The 23,697-nt window shown below is 40.7% G+C and overlaps 1 protein-coding gene across 3 annotated transcripts in view; it reads left to right on the top strand.

Moving 5' to 3' along the window:
- LOC108888213 (SPRY domain-containing SOCS box protein 4) overlaps positions 1-23,697 on the top strand; it is a 41,723-nt gene extending 18,026 nt beyond the window's left edge. For all 3 annotated transcript variants that reach the window (XM_018684107.2, XM_018684109.2, XM_051065746.1), the window contains 2 exons: positions 8,397-9,279; positions 22,276-23,697. In XM_018684107.2, coding sequence (XP_018539623.1) covers positions 8,571-9,279; positions 22,276-22,403 — 837 coding nt within the window. In that variant the 5' untranslated portion in view covers positions 8,397-8,570 and the 3' untranslated portion in view covers positions 22,404-23,697. The remainder of the gene's footprint in view (positions 1-8,396; positions 9,280-22,275) is intronic.

Genomic DNA, 23,697 nt, shown 5'->3' with positions numbered 1-23,697 from the left:
CAATTTAGGGTTAAATTCGACAACTCAAACTCTTTCACCTGCGTGTTTCAGAAGTTTTTATGCCTTACTGATGCCTGAGAGACATTGTTACATTGCTTTAATTATATTTCATTTCACGTCACACTGCATGTCATGGGTCTAATAAAGTCTTATTTGTAATCTGAGACAGATTGTTTGTTTGATATTTTAAAAAGACACTCAAGCAGAGACATGTCATCAGCTTGTGTCATCCTGCAGTGCTCCTGTAAAAGTAACAAAACAATAAACAAGATGTGGCCATGCTAAAAGTTGCTCCTAAACCCAGCCTCACATAAAGTTCACATCTGTCCAAGATGAAAAAAATTAGTTAGCAATCTGTCACTGTAGTCCTAAAACACTGCACTCAAAGACCCAACACTGCAGAAAAACATTTTTAATGACATGCCATTTCTATCCACTTTTCCCCTCACTCATCTTGTACTTATGGTTGTTTTCTTATATACCAGTCAATATCAAATAATTAAAACCGCACAGAACAGAATATTGAATATTTTAATGTTCTTTTCAGACTAAGGAACATGTAACTGGAATCCGAAAACACATGGTGAGAGGAAGTGTAAAGGTCACACTTATTGGTCCGTTTGCATATTGCCATCTGTGAACGGTCTGTCTGCTCATTTATTCATCCCTGCAATGGATACTAAGTGAGCCTGTCAGTTTGTCATTGTCACAGTCACAGGCTGTGTACATGCTCTTACCCATGTTGTCATCGCCCCCAGCTGATTTTCCGATGCTGGTGTGCAGATAAGGGTGTGTGTGTGTGTGTGTTTTGAGTGGGTGATACTTCAAAGTCCCCACATTACCAGTCTGCATTTGTGTGTGCCCTTAAGTGGTGTGTGTGTGTGTGTGTGTGTGTGTGTGTTTTTTTTTAAAGACTGGCTGTGCGTGTTTGATATGCTAACAATGGTTGTCACGCTACCAGCGGCCTTCTTCATGTCACTGCTCGAGATAACGAGTTTGTGCCATGGATTGTGGTGAAGTTGCATCTTAAACAGTTCTTGCTCCTCCTTGCATCCCATCTTTCCTTTGCCCAGAGCTTTTTTTTTAAAGAAGTGGAGCAGATCAACTGAAGTCAAACATGGGGGAGATGATGCAGAGATAGTTCTTGGTTTGTGGCAGCTGTATTTGGGACTGGATAATCCCTGCCACTAAATTCAACTCTGTTAATCCGAATAAGTGTAGGGTTAGACTAGCACTTCTCATCCTTTTGTTCTTGCACTTTTTTCCTCTCTCAGGGTTTCCACTATTACTGGTTTCCCACCTGCCCCCATCAGTGTTTCTCTCCTTCATAATCAGTTATCTCAGTTCTCCTCTCCTTCATGTTCCTCTTGTGCTTCTCCTTGCCTCTCATCTCTTCGCTAATCCTCCTGATCAGCTCTGACCTTCTGCTGAACCAGCTTTTCTTCAGCTACTTCGCTTACCTTTTAATATTAAGCCAGCTTCTCCAATATCTCCTTCAACTCCAGGTTCTGCACAGTAAAAGAGTGAGGTCATTTTCTTTTCACTATACAGTACATGTACAGTCATGGAAAAAATTATTAGACCACCCTTGTTTTCTTCAATTTCTTGTTCATTTTGATGCCTGGTACCACTAAAGGTATATTTGTTTGGACAAATATAATGATAACAACAAAAATAGCTCATAAGAGTTTAATTTAAGAGCTGATATCTAGCCATTTTCCATGGTTTTCTTGATAATAACCAAAATTACTTAAGTTCTTACATCAATAACTATGGCATTGTACTGCCAAAAACAGTGCTTCTAGGCATTCCATGTTTTCTTTTCTGTCTCTTTTAGTCACATGACACACACAGGAGTTAGTACTTGATTGCATAACCATTGTTTTTGATGACTGCAGCCATGCGTCTTGGCATGCTCTCCACCAGCTTCTGACATTGTTCTGCTGTCACAGCAGCCCATTCCTGTTGCGCAAATTCAAACATATTTGCTTTGTTTTTGGGCTTGTGGTTCTCCATTTTGAGTTTGATGATTTTCCACAGGTTTTCCATTGGATTTAGATCTGGTGATTGAGCAGGCCAAGGCATGGTTTGAATGTTTTGGTTCTCCATCCAGGCTTTAACTGACCTTGCCGTGTGGCAAGGGGCATTGTCTTGTTGGAAAATCCAGTCATTCGAGGCAGGAAAGAGTTTTCCAGCTGATGGAAGCAGACTGTTTTCAAGAGTAGTCCTGTACATGACCTGGTTCATTCGCCCTTCACACAATTGCATTTGTCCTGTTCCACCCATACTGAAACAACCCCATATTTTACTGTAGGGGCAAGACAGTCTGGTTTGTAGGCTTATCCAGGCTTCCTCCTAACCAGTAAGTTGGCTGGAGTGGGCATCAACTCAAAATTGGATTCATCACTGAAGAGAACCTTAGCCCAATCATCAACAGTCCAATCCTTGTGATCCCTAGCAAAGCGTAACCGGGCCTTCCGTTGCCTTTCGTTGATGAAGGGCTTCTTCCGTGCCCTGTGTGACTTCAGATCAGCTTCAAGAAGTCAAACAAGTCACATTTCTCGACAGTGCCCACTCATTTTTAAGGTCCCTGGAGGTCTGACGACAATTCCTGACACAGGAACAGATGAGTGCACGGTCATCTCGTGGGGTAGAAAGATGTTTCCTGCCTCGACCAGCTAGCAATTTGGTAGTACCATGTTCGGCTTGTTTTTTCTTGGTGTAATGAATGGCTGTCTTGGAGATCTTCAGTTTTTTGGCTACCTGTCTCTCACTCATGCCACTTTCCAGCAATGCCAAGATGGCTGCTTTTGTGGCTTCACATAATTCTTTTGTTTTAGGCATTATGTGAGAGCTGACAACTTCTGAGTTGTGCTACGGCTTGAATGTAAGCAGGAAACCACTCCAGGCCTTTGCATGTGCAGTGCTGCTTATGACATGAAATGGCCTCTTATATACCCTGGGAATACAATTCAGCTTAAGCATGTCAAATAGGACATAAAGTATTATGTACTCAGCTGCATTTTTTGTTGTGTTCATTGTATTCTTCAGGGAATATACCTTTAGTGGTACCAGGCATTAAAATGAACAAGAAATTGAAGAAAACAAGGATGGTCCAATAATTTTTTCCATGACTGTATATTGTAGGTACTATATGTGATACATGTGTTACACCTGGATGTAGTAGTGAGGACAACACTTGGGGCCACCCTTGACCTGCTCATCCCACAGCCCAAAGGTGCATAACTTGGTTATGCTGAGAGACCTTAAGTTGCACCTGCACATAATCAAAATCACATTTACTCCCATCCTTCCTCTCTCAGCTTAGCTATTCTCACCCCTTTAGGAATTTCAAGGTTTGTAGTTTTCTTTTAAGTGCTAATTTTTCTATCATCCAGTGTGTTTTAAGATTTTAAAATCTGATACATTTGCATATTTTTTTTTATTAATGCTTTTCCAAACACTAGTACAATGTTACTGATTTCTAGTTTGCTACTACTTAACTACCTAAAATTACAGTTTGTAAATTGATATATTGGTATACATTATAATACCACATCAAATGTAATATCAACTCCTCATTGCAGAATCTACACAGTCCAATTTGTCAGCCCAAAACAGATCTTTTTGGTGTATTATCTTTATTTATATTCTATGTATAGTTACATCTATGGATGAGTCATAGATGATATCAAATGTATCTTTTTGAGTCTTCCCACTTATTTATAATATTTGTTGGATTTTGGATGATTTTGTCTCCAAATTCATCCATGATATATTATCATATGGGTGGCATGTTTTTTTTTAATTTATAGCTTTTTTCCTAGATGTTAGATATTGATGCAATGATCATCATTTGCAAATATATTCATATAGTAGTTGACTTGCATAGGGACGATCATCTATCAACAAATTACGATTCAACCATATTATTTGTTGTAACATGCTATCTAGTTTATCTGGGGGTTGATATCGGTACTGCAGCCACTTTAGTATGGCATAACCCTTTCTCAAATATAGGGTGGAAGCTTTTAAGTAATTGTGCTGAGAACAATTATTGGTAATGGTGTAGTTTTGGTATAATAGATGCTTTTAGGGGGTAATTTAATCATTTTAAATTCAAATGTTTCAAGCCTATCTCTTCAGTTGCATTATATAAATGTGCTCTTTAGATTTTCTCCAATATATTATTCAGTATAAGTGCAAATATTTTTTTGTTCATATTTTTATGCAGTTCTTCCAAAGGGGTGAGTAAGGAAGTTAACATGTATAATAAGCTGTGGTATTATTTAAGAGTTGAATAAGGTTATTTTCATTAATAAGTCATTAATGAGTTTTTCAGGAAATACTTCAATGAACATAAGGTTTCTACAGCTGTTTATAGCACAGACTGTCTCTCCTAGCTGAGCTAAGGACTGCCTTCACTTACATAAGAAATTAATACACTTGGTTATACAGGCCATACTTTTAATGTCACCAAGTTAACTGATTGAATGCTGCAGCTAACGGTTGTTTTCACCATTGATGGATCTGTGGATAATTTTCTTGATTAATCATTTATGTTCAAGTAAATTGTGACAGTATTTCACTATCTTTTGACATTTTACAGACCAAAGTGACATCTTTAGTTTGTTACTTAAAATATCCATCTTACTTAAATTGAGATGAAAAATGAAATAGATTTTCATTTTAACTATTCAGCGAATCATTTCATTTCTAGTTTCGGTCACAAAGCATGTGCAGTGTCTGTATTTGTTGAACTCATGACAGCTACAGGCAGTGTTGAAATAGTCTTACTCATTGTTGGTTCATCTTGCAATCATCAGTCTCTATGTCACAATATCAAGGTAAAAACTGCCCCTCCTCTCTCAGACTGCCATGCTTTTGTTCTTTTTCTTGTCTACAGATGTTGTAGATAAAGAACTCAGTCAGTCACAATCTGGTGTGTGTGTGTGTGTGTGTCTGTGTGCGTGTGTGTGCGCACGTGTGTATGTTTGTGTGTGAGGAACAACTCTGTGCACAGGAGGACACAGGCAGCACTGCTGGTCGAGCACTGGAGTGAAGCTGATTTGAAGTTTGATATTCACCAGCTGGAAGTGCCTTTTTGATGTCATCAGCTCTGTGTGGATGGCATCAAATATTCCCAAAGCCTTTCCTTTAGAGAGGCTGACAGAATCACTCCTCCCAAAAACACCCTCTGGCTGGAATCCCCAATTGTTGCTGCAGTCTGTATCCAGGTTCTTAGTTCCATTAATCATTTTTGTTTGTTACCAATTTATTGGTTGTGTGGGACAGATAAGCTGAAAACAGTCTCATTTTTTTCTTGGTTAATTACTTGATCCTCTCTTACTAAATTATTGCTGTAATATTCTAACTCTGTGGAATTCACAGGCACGCAATGAAATAGGGAGCATCTGATTTTCATTGTGAAGGTCCTTGTTCCCAGCAGTCCTCCTGCTCGCCACCGTCACCACTATGACACGTCTGTAACACATACTTAAAAACTCACACCTAATAATGTAATAATAGACTTGGACTTAAAGTCAGACAGGCCCTCTAGACTTCAACTGCTTCAGATACACCACACTGGATTGAGTGACTACAAATTTAGACGTGTGTGATTCCGGTTGTAGTGTGCGTCACTGTATGTATTGGAGATTAATTGGTCACTGTGAATCTGGAAGGCGATCTAAAACATAACAAATTTCTTTTTTTTCTCATCACATTTCCCTATGAATCATCTCTCCGCAGCTTGTCTCCTAATTGCTTGGCCCAGTGTTTCCCCGCTGATGGTTAATGTTGCCAGAAAAATTCGGTGAGGGCTCCACACTGCGACCATCAAGTCTCATTTTGCCACCGGTTTTGGTGACTTGCAAATATGCCCCTCGTTTTTTTTGTTTGGTTTCTTTTGTTTTTTTTTTTTTAAATCACCATCATGTGAAACACCAAAACGGAACAAGAATTTGAATTGTATGAGTGTGAGTTACAGAGCTGTTTGATTGGAGCAGAGGGCTAATGTGGGCTGTTCCTGGTCTGTATGCACTCTCGTCCTCTCTTGGCCCTTTGGGGACAATGAAATGAACTGTCAATGCATTTTTCAAAAGAAAAGATAATTAAAACCCTCCTGTGCCATTGCAGTCTCAAATTTCCGATAGGGATGAGGAGTCAGTAGGTGATCTTGTTTTGAAAATGGCAGGAATGGATCACAGAATTTACATAGCTGAGATGTTCTATCCTTGGTCTGGCCCAACATTTGCAAGGAAAACGGGGAAAATTTCCTGACTTGACTGCAAACTTTTAAACATGAAACACTTCTAAACAACAACAACGACATGAAACAAGTTGTGGCTGTTGTGCTGTAATAATGTAATATACTGACCACATACTTTCTGTTTACATTTGTAAATGTATTATGGTTGTTGTTGGTGTCTATGTTTAAAAAGCACTGTTTAACTTAATGATTTTTTGCTTTCGAAGCACTACTTCACTTTGTGACTTTCCTTTAAAATATAACAGCACATTTCTCTTGATCGTCTATTTGTTACTTAAGCAATTATCAGTAATACATTTAGTGTGGAAAAATATAAAAATAAAATGTGTTGCATCATGTCGATTTAAGTGGAGCTCCTCAATTTTGAGCTGGTGCTCTTAAAATTTTCAGTTGGCAGTTCTACTAGTGGGAAAAGTTAGTATGGATCCCTGGTTTGTGCTTTAGCAGTAAGGGCTTGTATATGTCATGTGCTACACAGACACACAAATAAATGTCAGCTGAGTGGTACCACTGTGATTATTATTTTTTTTTGTCTTGGGCTACATCATGCTGTCCGATAAATGGTCCTCTTATTTGTCTCAAAATGGCTCTGTGCATCATCTCTGGTAGTATGAATAAATTAATATGTAAGAGCTTGTCACTCTACATGGGTTGTGGCCATAGACAGTGTTCTGCAAATGACTTTGTCTGCTAGCAGGTGTGTCTGTTGAGAGTTGTGTGTTGTTAATGGCGTTGCAGATTCATCACAATGTCATCCATTACAATTTTTTACTTGCATCTCCTTTCACCTCCACAACAACATTTTTATTTTGTGTCGTTTAAGCAGTAACGCTCAGCTGTTTATTGAAATGCAAGAAACCTTCTCTCATGTTTTGCAGATTTGGTGAGCTCTTTTGAGGCTGCAATCATTTACTTAGTTGAAATAGTTTTTATTTGTTGCCGTTTACATTTTTAAGTTGCATTTCAGTGTAAAATGTACAAACCTTTTCTTATTTGATCCCTTCATCTCTTTCATCCTATATTCCCTTTGTCTGTGTGTGTTTGTGTGTCTGAATGAAGCCTCCCCTGGTGGATCTGTACCAGTTACTTTCTGTACTTTCCCTGGAAGAGTCATGTGGAGTCCTTTACTAAGAAACTATAGGGGAGTGTGAAAAACATCTGAGGGATTGCTTATGGTTTAGGACTGGTGTCGACTGGGTCATAAAGGGAAACCACACAGATGTGTTTCGTAGCTCAGGGCTTTCAGTCTGCTTATTGTGAAAGCTCAGCATGTACATGTTATATTTTCTTATAAAGGGTTATAAATATGAATTGCATCACATTTTTTTTTGTTTTGTGAACAAAGGATTGGCTAAGAAGAGGGAGTATGCCTTGCATGACTATATTCAGAGAAAGTCAGCAGTGTGTTTCAGCAAATCCTCCCTGTGTCACTGTGTGCCTGTGTCAGCTCACGTCTAGATTGCTGCAGTCTTTTTTAATTAATTGTTTTGTTCAAATTACTGTCAAGGATCCAGTGATAAGTCGTCTGATAATTTGGACACACAAAAACTGTCAGTGTTTCAAATTGACAACTAAAACTAAGAGGAAATTTGTTTCTACAGGAGTGCTGGAGGAGAAGAGAAGTTCATCCTTCATTTCTCCTTCTTTGTCATTTCCCCTCCTCTTTGCAACTCTGGCTGGAAGCCACCACTGTTGATGCCATGTGTTTGCTTCTGTCTCTGCCAGTCCTTGTGTTTTAATGTAAATACATGTGAAACAACAGCTTTTTCTGTTTATCAGGCTAAACATGGCAGCTTCAAAAGTTTTAGCCAAACAGGCTGTCCAAATCCAATTATATTGAGTTTACTGCAATTACCTAAATTTGGTGTTATCAGTAAGTTGCATAGAAGCAAGTACATTGTTTGACTTTTGTTGTATGACTATTTCTCTGTAACGCAAGAAAAAGCAGCAAATCCTCACATTTGAGAAGCTGGAACTATTTCATGTTTGAAATTTGTGCTTGGAGAAAAAAAGTTGCATTTTCTTTTATATTTGACTAATTTATTAATTGATCAATTGACTTCATTGCAGCTTTAAAGCTAAGTGTGAAATTAGATTCATAATGCTTTCTTTGTGTGTGTTTCAGGAGTGTGGTTCCCCCTGGTTGAAGAGTGTGTCCAACAGCATCTTTCCACCCAGGACTTACTGTGTTGCTGCTGCGCCCATGAGGTAACGTCAGGACCTGCCGTCCCCTCATTACTACCCTCGGTCCATCCATCTCCCTCCCCTCTGTCCCTTCCTCCCTTGGACCTACCCAGCCATGGGCCAGAAGATCTCCGGTAGTATCAAGTCAGTGGATGTACGCGGAGAGCCTTCATATCAGCCAGTGCGCCGCGAGCTGCGGGGCCCAGATTTCTGTCGGCCCCCCAGGCTGGACTTACTGCTGGACATGCCACCGGCCAGTCCTGAGACTCAACTTCGTCATGCCTGGAACCCTGATGACCGCTCCCTCAATGTCTTTGTTAAGGAGGACGACAAGCTGACGTTCCACCGACACCCTGTAGCACAGAGCACAGACTGTATCCGAGGCAAGGTGGGCTACACCAGGGGCCTCCATGTTTGGAGGATTCACTGGCCGGCCAGACAGAGAGGCACCCATGCTGTTGTAGGCGTGGCCACTGCTGAAGCACCTTTACACTCAGTGGGCTACATGGCTCTGGTGGGCTCAGACTCTGAGTCCTGGGGCTGGGACCTGGGTCGGAACAGACTTTACCATGATGGAAAGAACCGACCCGTTTCCACGTCGGCACCCACGTACCCCTGTTTCCTGGAGCCAGATGAGTCTTTTGTGCTTCCAGACTCTCTGACAGTAATACTGGATATGGACGAAGGAACGCTGAGCTTCATGGTAGACGGACAGTATCTGGGAGTAGCTTTTAGAGGGTTAAAGGGCAAGAGACTGTATCCCATTGTCAGTGCTGTCTGGGGACACTGTGAGGTTTCTATTCGCTATGTCAACGGACTAGATCGTGAGTAGCACAACTCTGACACACACACACACACATACAAAAAGCCAGTCTGACACGGTAATATTAAAAAGTGCCTATACAGGGGTTGTGTGAGTTGAGCTGTTATTTTATTTTCTCAATGTCTTTTAGCCAAATAGTGGCTGGCTCAAAAGATTAGTGGCACTGTCATGAGAGGTGATATGTAAAAGTGAACTTTTGCCATATGTCTTTATATCTCTTAACTGTCCTCTCCTATTAGCCTCAACACCTGCTAATTCCTTTTGCTGTTTGTTTGCTTCCATTGAGCTGAGTATTGAAGCTGGATGAAAAATGAAATGGCAGCATTTAGAACATCAGTCTAATCCATGTTTCAGTTTAGCATTCACCCTTTACTATCAGAACACTAGTCATGCAACTTTTCAAGATCATGCAGTGCTCTGAGTAGGGATGTACCGGTACCAGCACCGGGTATCTGTCTGATACCCTGTTCCTGTACTCGTACTCATATTCATCAAAGTGTGCCAATACCACAGCACCCGATACCACTTTACGGCAGCGTGACATTCAGTTGCGCGGTCAGGTGCTAATTGAGAGCAAGGAGGAGCAATGTTGGCAGTGTGGAGGTATTTCAAAGTAGATGATGGTGATAAAAGTAAAGCGGACTGCAAATTATGCTCTGCAAAGTTGTCAAGAGGAGGGAGGAAAGCGGTGTCCCTCATCAATTTAACTGCACAGCAGATTGATTAATTGATTAATAAAGTGCGGTTCCCCACTTGGGCTCAAATGTCACAGAGATACTTGTCAGCACCATGCAGCAGTGTGGAAAGTGAAAGGCTTTTTAGCTCAGTGTCCCCCATTGTAGATGAAAAACAAAACAGACTAACAGCTGATAATGCAGAGAAGCTGCTTTTCATTAAATAAAACCTGCCCATCACTTTTTCAAAATAGACTTAGTTCTCACAGACAGACATTGCTGATGAAAAACGAAACAGAATGACAGCTGATAATGCAGAGAAGCTGCTTTTCATTAAATAAAACCTGCCCATCACTTTTTCAAAATAGACTTAGTTCTCACAGACAGACATTGCTGATTACATTATAATGCCTTAGTTGCTCTGCCACAGTTTTATGTTGGTACAGTTATATTTCAGGGCTATATTTAAGTGAAATATGTGGCTAGGCTATTTGTTAAAAAAAGATGCAGTTGAATCCTAAAATGTCAATAACAGTACTTCTTTTTGAGTAAAATGTGTGGCAGTGCCATATATCATGGAATGTTCAAATGTCAGTCACAGCAATTTCTTACAGCCAGAGAATGAAACAATATCTGATGAAAATAAAACATGTTTTCAAGTAAATGTATGAAGTGTAATGGCATTAATAAGTACTCATATTGGTACTCGGTATTGGCAAGTACTCAAATGTAAGTACTCGTAACTGGATTGAAAAAATGTGGTATTGGTGCATCCCTAGCTCTGAGTGTTAGTGTCTAGTTTAACTTGATTTGTAGTAAACATCCACATGCATGTTTGAGTTCTATTTATAACTGTAGTACCTTGAATTATGTAAGGTCTGAATAACTCATAACCCTCTATTTACCCAATCACTATGAAAATAAGGCCAGTGCCTGTTTTTAGTGCTGCTCTTGGCATTTGCGTCACTGCAGAAAAGTGGAAAGGGATAGTTTTTCAGTTGTAGAGATGTTTGTTTGTGGCTTATATTCAGACCTGCTCATCAGGACAGCAATGGTCCAGGATGAGATTTGTGCATCAACTAACAACCTAAGAGAGCAGTGAGAAAACACAGGGTGATATGGGCTGCGGCCAGTCGTCTGGTTGCACGACAGAGTGTAATTGTATTGAAAACAGACAGAGACAGAGGAGTCTGGATCAGGCAGCTGAGCCATTTTGATGGCCCTCCCTAACCCTCTCAGTCATGCATTTCTTAGTTAGGTTGAAAATGGTATCTTTACTATTTAATATCTGTGAAACACGGGGGATTTTTACGATTTCAACAAGTATGTCCTTAAGTAGTAATGGTGTTACTTCCAAATACTTAGACCTGGTCTTGGCTTTTCAGAGGTGCACAGGAAGTAAGGTTTAAGGCAGGACTAAGACTTCCCTTATAGATTTGTCCTTTTTTCTTGAGAGAGCTTGGAGGATTGATATGCAGTGCTCATTTCTGTCTGCACTGATCTATAAAAAGCCCACAATGAGAGGGACTGCTGCTTTGTTTACCAATAGGAAGCAGCTTAACACGCTCTGTGTACTATTTCTAGTCTGCTTCCCACCATGGCTTTTTAGGACGCTCTCAAGGCTTCGAACAGTCATGCTCAAACTTTAACACCCTCAGAGTGCAAAACAAGAAAACAGTGTCCAACTCTCTGATGTAATTTGGAATATCTGTTTCACCACTCTCCTTAAGTCACCAATAAGATTAGTGTGTCTGAGTCAGCTTGCCCTTCTCAATGTTTCCTTCTGTCCTGTCACACTTTTCTGCTAAATGTCATCATGCCAACTTGTAGAGTCATTTCATTTATGACAACTGCACCTCAGATTGTGTACCAGCCTTCATTCCTCCTCCCGCACTTGTATTGTTGCACAAAGACCCAAAGCAGGCTGGGGGCGTTGCAGACAGTGAGGCATGGACACCATGTCCGTGGCTGTGAGCCGTGTGTGTGTTGGTGGACAGCAGCCAGTAGAGGAGGAATTCTGGAGGATGTCCCAGTGTGTCTCTGAGCTCAGTGTCTGGCCTTGCATTGTGGGAAGTATCGAGTTAGGTGTTTGTGTGTTTGCATGTGTTTAAAAAGCTTGCATGTGCAAGCAGAAAGAATTCAAAATTTCAGAATTCAGTCAAACCTGTGTTGCCAGGTTCTTTGTTTTGTATGTGATTTGGTTCACATGGGCTGAGATTTTAAAGAACAATCCAAAAATTAATGGATGATTCTTCCTCACACCTTTTGATAATGAGCCTTGAGTCCACAATATGTGACAACATAAATAACAAAATGAATGGCCAGCTTTGTAAAATTACGCATGATCCTCTCCACCATTGTCACATGTGACCTGATATCAGATAATGGTCACATTGACCAGCATAATACTCATGATAACATCCCAGTGTGGAATCAAAATGTTCAGGATGCAGTCTCTTGTGTTTGCAAAGGTGTCATGTTGCGATCAGATCGGCTAAAATGTAATGACAGACATACCCCATTATTCACCTAGTGAGGACTGTGTAGTATATGTTAAGGAAGGGCAGGGGTGTAATGTAAAGTTCCATACCTTTTTATCCTTCTGTTGTCCATTAGAATTATATTCAGTTAGAGCAGTGTTTCCCAACCAGTGTGCTGTGAGAAATCATCAGGTGTACTGTGGAAGATTATCCAATTTAACCTGACTGGTACTCTAAGCGAGCGGCGTGTAGTGACAGGCAGAACAATTACATGCTCTTCCACTAGAGGCAGTATCGAGCTAAATACAAAAGTACATAGACATGCTGCAAGTGAGACAATACCGTGGCTCAAAAAGGTTGGGAAACACTGAGTTAGAGTATCAGTCATGACTTAGGATAGTTGAATCTTGAGAAATGCATAAATTGTTTGATCTGTCAGGTTTTTTTTTTTTTTTTTGGCTAAACTAATGAAGCTTTGAGATGGAAAAACAAGTTTGCTAATGGAATCAGCTAATGGTGCCAACTTATGAGCCTGAAGTCACATCAATCACTTGCTTTTTTCTTCTGCCTTATTGTAAATGTCAAAGATGACAGATTACTGATAAATTAATCCGCGTGAATCGTATTGCCATTACTCACTCATGCACATTTGCCCAGTAAAGACAATGTATGTGATATCAGTTGTGTTTTGAAGCCATGAATGTACACAGAGCTTGTGTTCTGACAGAATGCACATGAGATTACTGTATGATATCACGTTTAAGGCACTTCTCGATGTGATATAGAGAACAATGGAATCATCAATATGTATGCTTGGAGATGGCAGTGTTCTCCTATTCCCACATCTTGCTTTCATGCATTCTCTTATATCAACTCAAAGGATTCTCTTTTTGTTCACTTTCTGGGTTCTTGGTCTTTAGCATATCCTGTAGTCTATTCACGTTCTTGCTTCTTTCTCCTTCTCCCTCTTACGTCAACACTTTTATCCTCAATCTCTTACTCCCTGAGAAGGGAGAGGAGATAAGTATACTTACTTTTCTCTCTTGTCTGTATTGTCCCTTAATACCCGACATTAATGCAGTTTTCTCATCTTTCCTGAACATGCAAGTCCTGTGGCCCTCAGTCCCAGAGACATTTGAAAGGCAAGCCTGTGGAGACATGATTCTTTTTTTTTCTTTTTTTAAATACCTCTGACTTGCTAACGTCTTTATGCACAAGACAGTGGGGTTGCTGGATCTTGCCATCCTCCTCGCTCTTTTCTTGGAAAGCCATCTTTTTCTCTCAACCACAAGCAGCCTCATGACACCACAGTGGCCTGCCCAGCCTAGTGGCAAACAAGCCCAGCCAAACTCATTTACACCTGAACAAGACAGACCAGATAGGAGGAAGCGTTCCACACACTCTGACATGACTGCCCTCCCCTTTCACAAATGAACCCTATTTGACTCCAGCTCTTATTGTGTTTTATTTCCTCTTTCCTGTTCTCTTCTCTACTGTATTTCTCTTTTTCCTCCTCTTCCTTTTCAACACTAATCCTCTCTTTCAGTGTTTACACACCCAGTTGTGGTGGCAGGTTGCTGTGGAAACAGCTAAGCTGACTTTTTGGTAGGTAGGTGGGTGGTTAATTGTTGACCAGCCAGCTTTGTCACTTGTTTGTTGGTTAAGGGCTTGACCTATGCAAATGGAATGTCTTCCTTCTGTCTCTCTGCAGTTCAGAGCTGTTAGCAATGTTCACAGCACAGATACAAGCTGTAACTTGGAATATGCTGCTTTACAGAAGGCTACTTTGGATTACAAATTTGGACAAACACATATAGTATATCTAAGTGACTAAAATGCAACTCTTACATCTCCAGGCTAACATGTTACTAAGCTAAAATGATCCTAGTAATTTGCAACCAGCTATTTGGTTCTTCAGACATATTCAGAGGGTTGATTTGTTAATTGTAGTGCACTCTTATTTTGAAACAAAGGCAACGTGAGTGGATAGTCAAAACAATTATTAACCCTCATATGATTAGCTGACTGCTGATTTTGCACTGTATATGAGGTTGACAGCCGGAGGGAAGCCTCCCAGCATGCTCTGGGGCAATAGACGCAGGGACATAAGTCTCATCTTGTTTTTCAGCATTCTTCCTGGTGTTATTGTGTTGTGCACTGTGCTGCCACTTTTATACAGTTAGTTATGAGTGAATAAGGTTGGACCATGAGCAATGTGTGCACAGTTAAGTGAGGCTCTTCCTAATGCATTAGCATATTGCCTCAAAGTCTAATGCAACTGGTAAACCTCATGCCTGGTGTTTTCAAAGTTGTGAAATCAAGTACAAGCACCACACATTCTGTCTCCTAACAGTCAGATAGTTTCAGTTGAGTTTAGGGTTTCTTTAATGTTTGTGTTCTATTTTATTGTTCTTCTAAGAAAAGGAGTCAGTTGTATTAGATCAGTTCATGTATGGACTTCACCCTAGAGAGTCTTAGACAAATTTTTGAGGCCATTTTTGAATAACTGAAAAATCCAAGCTGTTAAATCACCAACAAGTAGTGATTCCAGTTTGATTTTGTCTGTGTTCGTATTCACTGAGAGCCGTCTGTTGTTTGAACAGGGCCGGTGATGCGTCCATTTCCCCTCAGAATTTCATCCGATTTTATGTACTAAGTCTAACCCTGTTGAACCTTTTCTGGACAAATAGGCTTGGTTTTGGAACCGGACAGATAAAAACACAGAGGTAGCAGAACAAAAGCAGTGATTGAGTGAACAAAGCCTGGTATATTGTTGGGATTATTGTACCCTTTTCCTTTAGCCCTTCTACTGTGTAAACAAACCCTCCTGGCATATGCGCTTAAGTCATGTCCCAAAGCTATCCAATGGAAAGAAATCACAGTTTGCTTTTCTAACAACAAACTAAATGTAATCTGCAGTGGATGTGTTTTTATTGTCCAACCACTCAGTGAAAAAAGGGGAAAGTAAAAGAGTGGCTCTCTTTTACTTTCCCCTTTTTCAGGAAAGAAGTAGTTAAGTATTATTTGGTTTGGGAAAACAAGAATTTTAAAAAAGTTAAAGGAGCTTGATAAATTTAATAATATAAAATGTATGATAAATGTTATGGCTAGTTTCAGTCAAAAAAATTCTCATTCTTCAAAAACTTGTTGAACCTTAGTCTAGAAATCTCTCCGAGGATAAGTGGATAAGCGTGCCATCTGTGCAGGTGTGTGTGTGTGTGTGTGTGTGTGTGTGCGTGCTCATGATTGTTGAGTAGTGTGCCTACTTGTGTGCTGTTTATCAATGCATTCCAGTATTACAGTGGTCCTCTTTATAATCATGTCTACTCAGCCTCCATTTCCTGAGCAGAGTGAGAGAGTACCACGAAGTGCAGAGACCAAATTGATGGCAGTCCGTGCTCCTGTCTGGAATTCACTAGCTTGGCAGTGTGAGGTAATAGGAAGTCAGTAATAGGAAGTGAGATATTGTCAGTGGAAGGAATTCAGATCAGCTTCTGACTAGTTCACTAAGCAATTGCCTTCCGCTCTGAGTCAACGATTCAATTTGGACACCTGCGTCTTCCAATTAGATATAGGGAACGATTTGCTCTATTGCATCCTCCCTCCTGCTCAGCTCATCGTTCTGCTCCAGTTTTCTCTTTTATCTCATACATCATTGATCTAATTCTGTCCATCCTGAAATACATTCCCTCTCCTCCCCTTTTTTTCTCCTTTGACCTGTCGGTGAACAGCATTTTGGTACAGGAGGTGTGTCTGCACCTTAAGGGCTGTATATGTAGACACATACACTCGTCATCTTTAAAACTAGGTCAGACAGCCCCAACAGTTTTATGCTAATCTATTAGGTAAGCATGGCTGGGAGTCTGCACCCTTACCTGGCTTCATCTTGTGTAATGAAAGGAATGCAGAGTGAGGAGGTGGAGTTTAAAGAAGAGTAAATTGGAACACACATGCCAAAAAGATGGACCCGTCTTACCCCTTAGTCTAAGTAGGACATAACTAGGTCGTGATGTCCCTCATGGTGAACTGATCTATGCAGATCCTCACAAATTCAGAGTGGAGGAAGCTGGAGGGAATCATCGGTTTCCTATATCCTATCTCACCTCAGTGAGGACAGACTAACTGATGTGCTGCCATCCCAAAATCTTATTCCACCTTCCTCCACTTTGTTCTCAATTAGGTGTCACGTAGGTGTGGGCGCCGGCCAGGCAGGCGCTCAGTCGTCTTTAACCACAATCTCCCACACCACACATCTCATCTTCACTGTGCCATATATCTGTCAGGAATTAGTCTTCGGCTATTACAAAGAAGACATGAGTGCTTGAGAGGAAAGAGTGAGTGTAGAGATAAACAGTTACATGATGGATGGGAGGGAGATGTAAAGATGAAGAAAATGAACAAAGAGCTCCACTGTTCACCTAACTGAAATGCTTCAGGCTAATGAGAAGGATTAAATATTAAACCTGTCTGTTCATTCTACGTCATTCTGGGTTTTCATGTGTGAAAGATGACATGCAGGCTTCTTTAAATAGGTACACATACAGACTTTGATTTCAATGTGCATCATTATATGGATTAGAAAGGACATATAATGTAAATATTATTTAAATTTTGTAGCGTCAAATTAGTGTTAGAGCAGAAATACCTATATATGGAATATATGAACTTTATGAATGAGGGTGATTGGTTGTTTGTCTCTGTGTGTCCCCTGCCTCTTGCCCAATGTCAGCTGGGACTGGCTCTGCCCCCCACCCCTCCTCAAAGTGGTATAAATAATGGATGGATGGATGGAATAGCCATATGTAAAGTCGTAATTAAATGCTCATCCATATTTTGATCTTATTTGAGCAGAAGTAGTGTGAAACTGTTTTTCAACCACAACTCTGTTGATATTGTGTACCTCCTGTTGGTGCTCATCACCACTGTCTGACAGGACCACTTGTCACCTCTGGCAACCCTTACCAGCTTGTGCCAGCAGGGACTGGCTGGTGTTCGGGAAGTTTGTAGAATCATCACGGCATCACTTCTCTCAGGAGGGCACTGTCAGAGAGTAATGCTGCTGTCTGTGGTAGCATCAATCTTACTACTGCGAGCAGTCATGTTTCACTTTTGACATAATGAAAGTGTTGCCCTTACACTTTCCACCTGGCATCTACTAATTCCTGATGACACAGGCAGGCAGTAACTTCTGAGGTACAACAATGGAGGAGAAAACAAGTGTTACATAGATGCAAGCTACAGCTATAAAACCTACAGTAAATATACTTACTTCCACAGAAAGCCAGTGTTGTTGATTAATTGATTAATCTTCATTCAACTAAAGTTGATATTTTGACTGTAATTTGTAGCCGCCTCCTTGTTGTGGGATCTCTTGTGATAAGGCTACTCATCTTTCAGTAGTACATGTGCTGAAATCACAAAAGTGAGTTTCTTTTTCTTTACAGCTGTCTACGTCCACACTGTTGTATCTGTCTCTATGCTAAACAGCAACATTTCATCAAACATTTAAACTGGCAACAACACTGGCAACACCTCTAGACACATAAAGTGAGTCTAACGTGTGCATCTGTGACCATACACTCCCAGTACAGTGAAAGGAGCTGGTTACTATGGAAACTACGTATATGCGGGGGCTGTGCTGATGAGCAAGTGATATGAGGGTAGACTGATTGATAGGTGCTGTCAGACCCAAACAGGAAGTGCATCCGTCTCCGGGGTTCCTTAATACCACAGAGGCTCCATGTGCACCGAGAGTGTGTGATGTCAGGCTCCTCTGTTTATAAGAGCAGAGTTCAGGCAGTTACAGGGTGCAGGATGAATGGAGACCTGGTTATACTACCAGCTGTATTACTCTTAGTTTCTAATCTTGTAAGCTGATGTGTTGAAGAACTGCCTGTGCAGACAGAGGGTAATGAGCTGTTGGAGGGATGTGATGTGATTGTCCTGGCAAGTGTTTCTCTAGCTGCTGTGAAGAATTATCAGCTGTGCAGTCTCATTGCACACGTCACTGCACACTGTCTGTATTCAGTCCGAGTTCATTCAAACATGTCATTCTGATTTGGGCATTTACCATGTTGATGTGGCTACAAATGAATCCGCACTCTGCCGCATGTCCCCATGGTGCTCTTACAAAGGCTTTTCATTAAGCACATGGAGAGTCAAATAAATCCAAATAGCAGTATTCTATTCTCTACACCCTGTCAGCTGTTGTTCACCGGTGGATTTTTATTATTTCCCCTCACTGCTGTTTCAAAGGTCACTTTCCAGGCCATAGCAGAGGAATTCAGTGAGAAAAGATAACCATTAATCACAAATAACATTACAAAGAAAAACAGACATTTAGTGAAGATTTCTGTGCTGGTCTGCTTTAAATTAACATCTTGATGTAAGCTGATACAATGTTCTCTGATCTGATTCTTGTCCAGTCTCAGCTTCAGACAATCTCCTGTTTCCTTTCAGCCGTGTTTGTATGTTCACCATTCAGTAGTCATGTAGCCACAAGGGCAGCAGTTCTTGCCCAGAGCAATGCCTGAGGTCCCTTGATAGACTCAGTCTGCTCTGGTTCCTTGAATCAGACTAGACGTCACATATTTGCTCCATATTTGTTTGGTAGGGGGTCTCAGTTTGTGGTAATGTGGTGCAGTTTTAATAGACGGCAGAGAGAAATAGCTCAGTCTGTCACAGAGGAGGCTTAGTGTGCTTGTCTGTCTATATAAATGTAAGGCTTGTGTTTTTTAAACAACCCCTTCATAGTAGCAAATGTATTTTTGTTGTGCAAAATATGAACAGAATCAACTAATTAATTAAATTTCGCTGTACTGAGATGAGATTAAAAACACTATAGCACATGGGAGACACCCCAGTTGTTTAGAAGTAACTGACTACAGACTGAACGCAGATGCAAAATCTGACTCATAACCTTGATGCTGTAATTTATTGATACAAGTGTTTCAAGGCCTTTGCCCAGAAGAAAAGTTTGTAAAACGCTGGTTCTATCAATAAATTATAACATCAAGTCTGTGGGCATGTGTGATTGCCATCTTTTGAAAATGTGCAAACAGTCATGTTGACTGTGACGGCAGGATAGGTCATGGAAACTCAGACAAGTTTTTATTTTAAATCTGTAGTCTGTCAGTTAGTGTGTGTGTGTGTATTATGTTATGCATGTGTAAATGCCCCTGCTCATGTCCTTCACACAGTGTGTAAGTGGACTCCAAACAGCAGGATTTCTGCTCCACCAGATGGTGCTTCCAGGTGGAGCAGCTTGACATTCATAAAGGGGCAGCAGTTAAGAGTCTGTCTGTCTGACATACATAGACAACACTTGCCTCCAAAATTGGTGGGAGGGAAGTTGTCACGTTCCACTGGCACACACTGAGAGCAGTGGTGACGTGTGTGCAGTGTGAATATTTTAATATTGTTAGCTGGTGCTGTTGCTTCTCTTTCCACTTGCTGTTAACATTTCCAGATGATAGCAGTGTAATTAGAGTAGCAGTGAATTAAATCCACAGCTGAAAAAGGAAATTGGCCATAATGTTGTTGCTTTAGTTTTAACCAGCTTTTGTTTATGAAGTCACTGACTAGGCATGTGCACAAATAATCCTTTAGTCGAAACGGTAAGCATAGTCAACACCTTTTTTTTTTTAAAGAATTGACTGGCTTTTATTTGGTTGGGGGTGGGAAGAGATTTGTTTTATTTCATAGAGAGGCAGAACTATGGCTCTGTTTCTGTGCAAGCAAAACACTGGAACAGACGTCGGCAATAAGAAGAAGCGAAGCGGGCTGTTAAACAAGCTGCCACTAACGTTAGCTCAGGTTGTTGCCAGATGCTTAGCTTGTTTTTAGGTTAGGATTCCTTCAATGTTCATCGTTCAGGAGATTTTTACTCTGAGCCAAATTATCTACAGAGGTCTCATTAACTCCAAAACAGCTTGTTTCTCTGTTCCAGAAAGATCCAGACATCTGATGACAAAAATCCTTTATCTGGTTTAAGATTATAGTTATAACGTTATAAAAAGTGACGGTAACGTGACTTGAAACATTAAGAAAGTAGTCTGCTGAAAATGTTTTACTGCTAACAGCTGGCACTAGCAGAAAACACTGTGGATTTGTTGTACCTAAATGCTCATGTGACAGCAAACAACAGGAACAAATAACAAATAGCTTTGGTGACTTAAAAGATTTCAGACGACATGTTTCCTCTTAGCGTTGTCGGAGGAGTGGAGCTGTCAAAGGCTCATGGAACCTGAATACAGTGTGCCTTCACGGAAGACCATTACTGGCCAGATTTAGAAAAAGTACAATGAGGCAGCTACAGCTCTAAAAAAAGCTCTAACAAAGTTGTAACAACAACTGCTGCATGGATAGCTCTCACATCTGAGTTTTATGTCACTGTCACCTGCTGTTACACGGACGGTGACCGGAACATTTCCGGTTCTGTGCTCCAGACTCGCAGCACAGATAAGATACATTGCTGCTAGTCTGATGTGCGTTGTTGATGAGTGCAGCTTAGGAGGTAAAGTTAGAGCATCTGCAAAAAACATGACTTGACATGACAACATATTATTTTGGTTTGGTGGAGGACATGTATTAACAATGACATCACAACTAATCGACTTAAATTGGCTCAATTAATCGACTTCAAAAAGTAACCAAAACGCCCATCTCTATCACTGACATACAGCCACAGTAAGTACTAGGGCTGTACCTCACTCAGAATTTTGTAAATCAAATTGGATTTGTCTGTTCAACAGAAACATTAAGCTATTTGTTACATTTGTCATCATTTTCACTGTAAACCTGACATTTTTCTGTATATACAGAAACACATAGTTCAGTCATGAAATCCTTGCTGCATCATGAAGCATCTCTCCTGGGCTGCTGACAGTGGAGTGGCCAACAGAAACAAGCCGCATTGCCTCACACTTGCAGGTGTCGCTCTGCCCGTCTACCCTGCATATTGTATTGTGCTATGTGCAGCTCTTAAGCGTCAGGAATATTGTGATAAGTATATATATTGTGGGATTCACATGTCTGCATATATATTGTGCTGCAGATGCTTTGTACTAAGCATATTTTTCTATGCTGTGTAAAAATCAACAACCACAGACTCTTGGAGTATGGCCATTAAAAAGTGAAGTTAATTACCTGTTGTTACCTGCTGAGAGCTGCATGCCTGTTTTGTGCACTGTTTCTTCCTGTACAGTCTGTGCATGACCATTCATGCCCTTGGTTTCGCTTTAGTATACATACTTGGTTTGCCTTTACAATCAGGTATGTCTAAATGTCTGGCCATTCCAGCTGAGGGAATCCTGTCAGATCGTTAACCCACCGGTTAACTTTCTCAACTAACAGTCGCAGAGGTGGAGAATGAGTGACCGTACACATTCAGATTAAATGACATTTTCTTCAGCCATTGCTGACAAACAACCAACAAAACTTGCTCTCTATTGTTAGCTAATGTGTGTAGAAAGATGTTTTGCCTCAACCTAAGCACTTTTCACAAAAACGTGTCAAGTGTCAGTGAACATGAGAGGATCACTTCCTATTTCTTTAACCTCCTCCATGTTGTTTTCACAATAAGCAAATGTTTTTGTTCTCACATATAGGTAGGAGACATTTTGAGGAGGTGGACACGTACGAATACATGTACCACAGCTCTCTAACTAAAAATCAGCTTTAAGTATAAACAAACTAACTCAGATCCAAAGTTTCTGTTGACACACTTGTAAGCTTGTACCCACTGGTTGGACCCTAACCTTCTCTCTCTCTCTCTCTCTCTTTCTCTTTCTCTTTCTCTTTCTTTCTCTTTCTCTCTTTCTTTCTTTCTTTCTTCCCCCACAGCGGAGCCCCTGCCCCTGATGGACCTGTGCAGACGAGTAGCTCGACTGGCTCTGGGCAGAGAGCGCATCCATCATATCGACACACTCCCACTGCCACAGACTCTCAAGAACTACCTCCAGTACCAGTGACCACACACACATTCACACATACACACAGATGGGAAGAAACTGAAGCCTATTTCTTACTATTGTAACCAGCCTTTAAACTGAACTTAATCATAAACCATCAGACATCTGCTGAGGATGTGGACTATGACATTGACTATGAACAGGTGGTGAAGACTGCGCTGCGAGGGGTTTTGTTTACACCAGTTGGGGATTTTCCATTTTGGATGATTTTTATCTCCTGATTTTCAGCTTTTGTTTTTCTTTTTTTTGTTGTTGTTGACTGCTGTTTTTCTCCTGGACAGATGACTAAAATGGAGAGTGAGATATTAAAAGAGAATATTGCAATTCAGTTTCCTGCTAATCCTATATATATATATATATATATATATATATATATATATATATATATACACACACACACACACACACACACACACACACACACACACACACACACACACACACACACACGTCCTCAACCAGAAAGGCCTTCAGTGCTGTGGATTTGGGCAACAGTTTACCCAACACACTCTGTGGAGGCTTCCTCGGAAACATGTTGGTATGTATATTTATATTCCCAGCAACACAGCAGGCTCTGTGGAGACAACAATCCCTTCAAGCCACAGGAGAGAGAGAGTGAGAGCGAGCATGAGAGAGGGGGAGAAAGTCCACACGCAGTTCTATTTTTGATACTGTGTACAGTGTAGCACACATGGATTACATATATAGTGTTTGCGTGTGTCGTGAGCGTAGAAACAAAGCCCACACTGTCTGTAGTAAGAAGACAATTCACTGACAAGTAGGCAGTTCCCACCTATAGGCCAAACAACACAGTTCTAGTCTGTTTTGACCATTTTCTCTTGCCAGCTTCTCTCACTCTCTTCATCTCCCTCTGTCTCGCTGTCACTTTCTCCAGTTTGATTTAAGCCTCCATCATGTTTGGTGAACTCGAAGGACCCGCCTGCTGTTGTCAGCTCTCTAGCTCCTGTAATGCTGATAGAGATTGATTTGAAGGTGAAGCTTTGTCTTCAACTGCTAATGTGCCTGCTCAGAGACAGCACACACACACACAAACAAAGCACATGACACTTCTTTCCACCCCAAAGTTTTAAAAATGCTGCTTTTTCTTTTTTCTGCCATCTTACCCTCATATGGGTTTTTATCCCGGATACTTTTGAAAATTATGGTCTTATAATGAGATTTTTTTAATGTTCTTTTTTTTCATGGGACTGGATGTCTTGCACGTATGGTGGAAAAAAGTGCTGCCATGAGAATCTTTTAAATGTGAATAAGAATAAACTCAGCTAAACTCGCA

The sequence above is a fragment of the Lates calcarifer genome, linkage group LG21, assembly GCF_001640805.2.
Source record: "Lates calcarifer isolate ASB-BC8 linkage group LG21, TLL_Latcal_v3, whole genome shotgun sequence".
NCBI lineage: Eukaryota > Metazoa > Chordata > Actinopteri > Centropomidae > Lates > Lates calcarifer.
Note: the sequence above shows the minus strand (reverse complement) of the source record. Positions and strands in the feature narration are given on the sequence as shown.